This window comes from Ascaphus truei, chromosome 16 (genome assembly GCF_040206685.1).
Source record: "Ascaphus truei isolate aAscTru1 chromosome 16, aAscTru1.hap1, whole genome shotgun sequence".
NCBI lineage: Eukaryota > Metazoa > Chordata > Amphibia > Anura > Ascaphidae > Ascaphus > Ascaphus truei.
Window position 1 is genome coordinate 31,585,118 of NC_134498.1, and position 6,000 is coordinate 31,591,117.

Here is a 6,000-nt window from a genome sequence, read left to right on the forward strand (position 1 = left end):
GTATGGTTTACAGAGGCCCTGCAGCTCCCCCGGCACTTAATTTAAGTGCCTTCGGGAAGCGCGCGGGGCCTCTGTAAACCCCGCGCCCCCCGTCGGCAGTCTCGCGCCCCCCCTGGGGGTCGCGCCCCACAGTTTGCGCACCGCTGTCCTAAGGCATTAGTGTACTGTTTGTAGCCTGCACCATAACCTCCTGTATGAGCAAAATTACTTTGTAATAACAGACTGGTGTCACTCGCTCAGCCTAGTCATCTCAAAGATGAGCGGAAGTGTGCATTAAAGGGGAAGACGGCCTGAAAATGAGAGCCCTCACGAGGGACTGGTAAAAAGCACTTGGTCAGGGCACAACTATTAAGAAATGTTGTTCATTATTATATCAACCATACCCATATTCCTAGTACTTGCGTAACTGCATACGTTTATTAAACTGTAGGCTAAAATGAATCAGAACCGCAAATAAAGTGATGCTTTAATGCATGGATTAAGATATGTGAGAGCTACTCGGTAGTGCGGACGGATCAGTCAGCAACCATGTATACTATTGGGATAGCATTTTACTAGGTGAAGCAAAGATGGTCACACAACAGCTGTTACAAAAAAAAATCATGTGCAAAAATTAATTTCTCTTGGTGTAAGGGAACTGCTTTACTATCCTGTACAGTGTCAATTAGGGTAAACCACTAAAAGCCTAGGAAGATGTGGTTAAAATTCTTAATTGGTGTTTAGAGGGAGTACTATACAAGTACAGTTCAACCCCGTTGCAACGCTAATCCGTTTATAACGCGGTGCGAGCGCGGCTCCCATTTTCGTATGTATGAATACTTTACAGCACGATTATCGGTGTCGTAAATACTTTATTGTACAACGCATACAACTGTGCATTATTACCAACGCGATCCGCTTATAACGCGATGTGATTCTTTCCAAGCAAAGCGTTAAGGGGGTTGATCTGTAGTAAGAGAATTCCAGTGTAATATAAAAGGATTAGAAAAATCCCTTTTTGAAAGGGACCACAAATTCTCAAGTGCTTGTTCAGCAGGTGATCACGGCGGTAGTTATTGGATGAACATGAGAACCATTCGTAGAAGTTTTATCACACTACCTGGAGCTCCTAAGGCCTGGGACATAGTGAAATCAGCGTCGCTGAGGCGGGCTGAGCCGCGCTGAACAGATGCACAAAGCCCCTGCATCTGTAATCAGCGCGGCTATAGTTCCTCCCTCCGCATGCACGCTGATGCGTGCGGAGGCTGAGAAAATCAGAAGAGACAGGCAAGTTTGAAATTTTCCGCTTGGGGGAGAGGAGAAGCGGTCATGGTGCTGCAGCTGGCATTTTTACTACTGTGTCGGAGCCACCAGAGGTGTGTGTGTCTCACTTTGAAGTGGTCTGTGTGTCACTGGGGAACGTGTGTGTGATAATATTTTAAAAATAAAAAAAAAACACAACACCGTGTGTTGTGTTTTTTTTTCTTCTTTTTTTTAATTTTTAAAATATCACACACGTTCCCCAGTGACACACAGACCACTTCAAAGTGACACACACCGTTACCCAATCACACACACACTGACGGCTACCAAGTGATACACACACAGTGATACCCGCCTCCCAAGCTCGCTTGCTGTCTCCTCTGCCAGGACAGCAAAAAGCTCCTGGTAGAGCGAGCGGCAGCAAGCAAGAGCGAGCGGCAGCACCAAATTCTTTACTATGTCCGAGGCCTATGAGCTATCCGAAGAGTGCCCTAATTCGAAGCTTGTGCTTTTTATTCAGCAAGAATGTAAAGTAAAATAAGCTTGAATAAGTATAGTCTCCCTGATCCTATTTTATTTTTCTCTGACGCTTAATCATGCGTAGTCTCTAGTCCATTCCTATGTTGGTTGACGATACTATACCCTCCGGACAGTGAATGCCCTTCCTATGGTGTTAGTATATCGTTTGGGCCTGTACCATAACCTCTTCTATGAGCAAAATAACTCTGTACATTCAAAATGTAATTGCAGCGTATATTTATTTTTCTCTGCAGCTATGTGAAGAAGGCTAAACACCAAGCAATGCAAGGAAACCTCTTGAAATCGATAGAGCTTTTCCGGTTGGCAAATGACCTACATTCCAGTGAGAAGCTGATCGGTCGCATACAAAAGCTGGAAGAGGCTCTTGAACAAATTGCTCTGCAGAAAGAGGAAGAGGATGATGAGTTTGTAGATGTGTTAAACAGCGGATTCATGCTCTATAAAGAACTCTACAGCAAACTGTTTCAGCATCAGAGAGAAGGTGTGGCATTTCTGTATGGTCTGTACAGAGATGGAAGGAAAGGAGGTATTTTAGCAGATGACATGGGCCTGGGAAAGACTATACAGATAATTGCATTTCTTTCTGGAATGTATGATGCTCAACTTGCTAAACATGTTCTGCTGATTATGCCAACTACATTGATCCAAAACTGGATCAAAGAATTTGCCAAATGGACTCCAGGAATGAGGGTGAATGACTTTCATGGTACAAGTAAGAAAGAGCGGACTAAAAACCTTGAAAAAACACAAAGAAAGGGTGGCATTATAATTACAACTTATCAAATGTTGATCAATAATTGGCAACAGCTTTCCAGCTACAATGGGAGAGAGTTTGTGTGGGACTATATCATTCTAGACGAGGCTCACAAGATCAAAACGTCATCGACAAAAACAACCAAATCTTGCCACTTGATCCCGGCAAAGAATCGCCTTCTTCTGACGGGCACACCCATCCAAAACAACCTCCATGAGATGTGGTCTCTCTATGATTTTGCTTGTCGGGGAACACTGCTGGGAACATCAAAGACTTTTAAAATGGAGTTTGAAAATCCAATTACCCGTGCAAGAGAAAAAGATTCCACGCCAGGAGAAAAAGCCCTGGGACTCAAGATTTCTGAGAACCTCATGAAGATTATAAAACCCTATTTTCTCCGACGTACAAAGGACGATGTGAAAAATCCACAAACGCCTGAACAAGCAAATGTTGACCCAAATAAAGCTGCTCGTGCTCCTTCCATGCCTTCTCTGTCACGAAAGAACGACTTCATTGTGTGGGTGTACTTGTCGTTGGTTCAGGAGGAAGTATACAAAAAGTTTATTTCTCTTGACCAAATCAAGGAATTGTTAATGACCACACGATCCCCTCTGGCCGAGCTGAACATCCTAAAAAAGTTGTGCGATCACCCCAGACTGCTCTCTGCAAGGGCGTGTATCCAACTTGGTCTGGAAGGTGATGACCAATGCAACGAAGAAGGTGATCATGCAGTTACAAAGTACGATCACCTTTCTGATGAGACTCTGATTGAGGAATCGGGCAAACTGTTGTTCCTGATGGACCTCCTTCATAAACTGAAGGCGGATGGCCACAGAACGCTTGTGTTCTCTCAATCGAGAAAAATGCTGGACATGATCGATCGCATCTTAAAGAACAAAGGTTTTAAGATTATGCGTATCGATGGGACAGTGACCGACCTTACCGAACGGGAGAGAAGAATAAGCAGGTTTCAGAGTAGTAGAGAGTATTCTGTGCTTCTGCTGACAACACAAGTTGGAGGTGTTGGATTAACTCTAACTGCGGCTGATCGAGTGGTTATCTTTGACCCAAGTTGGAACCCTGCTACTGATGCTCAAGCTGTTGACCGAGCCTACAGAATTGGACAAAAACAGGATGTGGTCATTTATAGGCTCATCACATGTGGCACAGTGGAAGAGAGAATTTACAGAAGACAGATCTTCAAGGATTCCCTGATAAGACAAACCACTGGTGATAAGAAGAACCCTTTCCGCTACTTTAGTAGGCAAGAGTTGAGGGAACTGTTTTCTTTAGATAACACCAGGACTTCCTCGACACAGATTCAGCTTCAGACTATGCATGCAGCCCAGCGTAAAACAGACACCCGTCTTGATGAGCACATTGCTTATTTGCATAGTCTGGCGATTTTTGGCATCTCTGATCATGACCTTATTTATTCCCATGAGGCGGCTTCCCAAGATGAAGAGGATTACTATGAAAATGAGCAGGACGGTCAATATATTCAGCAAAGGGTGCGGAAAGCTAATGAGCTGGTGCAGTTGGAATCTCAGATGAACGAGCAACTAATAGAACAGAATAGGGCTTGCACTGAGGGGGCATGGTCGAGGCAGACGGTTGTTTCTGACAAACCAAAGAAAAGGAGCCTTCCTAATGTTAAGCAGTACATTTCACCACCTGTAATGGTTGATGTCACAGAGGATGATATTGCTAATGTCAGCTGCCAGATGACCAGTATGGTAATGGAAGACTCTAGTGAAGATACAGATGAAAAGCAGCTTTGTGCTCCACATACTAGTAACGCGCATGAGTCAGAACTAACAAAAACAAACAACTCTAATAGTTTTCCACCCATACGTGATTCTTTACTGGCTAAAAATGTGCAACAAAAAAATGAGAAAAGATTTGCTCCTGCTATTAGTCCTCCCCAAATTCTTGATCTTTCCAGCCCTGAGGCTGAAACCTCTTGTATCAATACTGGAGTGACTGTGCCTCCTGCACGACATGCTAGCAATGGCCAGTCTGTAGTAGAAAACATTGGCTGTAATGTTTCAATAGTCGGCAAAAGTTTTCTCGCATTGAAACCAGAACCTGGAATGCAGACAAATGTAAGGCATTCGAATGGTTTATCTAACGTAACTGGAGTATTTCAGAAGCCTGGGATAGCTGATGCCAGTTTGGATATAAAAGACGGCCTGCAAGCAAGCTTGTCTCAATCAATGTCCCAATTACCATGCGACTTTAACCTTGTACTGGAAGATTCTATGGAAAACCAAAGTCAAGTGGAAGCTTCTATGGAGTATGAAGAAGAGTTGGGAAGTATCACAGAGAATTCCATGGCACATGAAAAGGAAGAAATAATTGTGTTGGATGATTCCATGGAAAATGCAAGTCGAGAGAGCAATGTCTTAGAAGCTTCAACAGGACTTGAAAGGGAAGTGGAAAACATAAGTGACGCAATGGAGAACTCGAACCTCCAGCTTAAAGTAGAAAGCAGTTACTCTGAGTCAGAGAAGTCAAACCAAGAATTGGTCGAGGACTTGGAGAAGTCCAATCATGAAGATGGTGTAAAAGGAAATGGATTGCAATCCTATATAGACATAGATAGTGAAGAGGAAGTGTGTTTTTCTAAAAAGAGAGCTGCAAATAGAATCGATTCTGACAGCGAGACTGAAAGTTCAGAGTGTATTGTCGCCGAGAATGAGATGGCGTCCTCTCCTTTTCACAGTCCATCCATGATAGGGATAAGTGCTTCGACACCAAAATTTGAAAGATCCCTAACAAACTTGATATTTCCTTCAGGGAGGAACGTAGGTGGACGCAGATCCATTGCTTCACGAAGATCTCTTGTCCATGTGGCAGTAGAGGAAGTGCAAGATGTGGAAGAAACGATTGCTAGCAGCAGTTCTGAAGACGATGAACCGTTTTGACATGAATACGCTGTTGTCCCTTCACATTTACGTGACCTTGAACTTTCCCTCCACAAAGCTCTTATCTTCATAATATCTATCTTGAAACTTATTGTTTTATGAATGTTCTCACTTTCTATAGTTAAGTCTCTGTACATCTTCTCCCCCCCCCCTTTTTTTTCTTTTTTTTTCTCTCCCCCCTTCCCCCGTGAACATCAGTAATTTTTCAAATTTTGAGAGTTTCCAATTTTTCCTGATCTATTTCAATTGGAAGTTGTTCTTCAATATCAAGAAACACTGTATCCATCTGTGCTTTTCTTCTTTGTGCATAATTAAACAAAGGTTATAGCTCCATATTGGTGACTTATTCTAAGCTGCTTATTGTGTTACAGAACACAACACGATGTAAAATATTAACACAACCATAACGCTATAAAGAACAAATGTCATAATGTGAATGCGATTCCAATAAACGTATAGCTAAGTCCTGCTGACTGGAAGGTCTGTCCAGAACCTTCTTGGACGAAATGTGAAAAGGATAGTCCTTGGTGCTGGAGC

At 43.0% G+C, this 6,000-nt stretch overlaps 1 protein-coding gene across 8 annotated transcripts in view; it reads left to right on the forward strand.

Annotated features, from left to right (window-relative positions):
• The window catches only part of ERCC6L (ERCC excision repair 6 like, spindle assembly checkpoint helicase), a 58,509-nt gene extending 52,713 nt beyond the window's left edge, over nucleotides 1–5,796 (forward strand). For all 8 annotated transcript variants that reach the window (XM_075572969.1, XM_075572966.1, XM_075572962.1 and 5 more), the window contains exon 3: nucleotides 2,016–5,796. In XM_075572969.1, the coding sequence (XP_075429084.1) occupies nucleotides 2,016–5,463 (3,448 nt within the window). In that variant the 3' untranslated portion in view covers nucleotides 5,464–5,796. The remainder of the gene's footprint in view (nucleotides 1–2,015) is intronic.
• The last annotated feature ends 204 nt before the right edge of the window (nucleotides 5,797–6,000 follow it).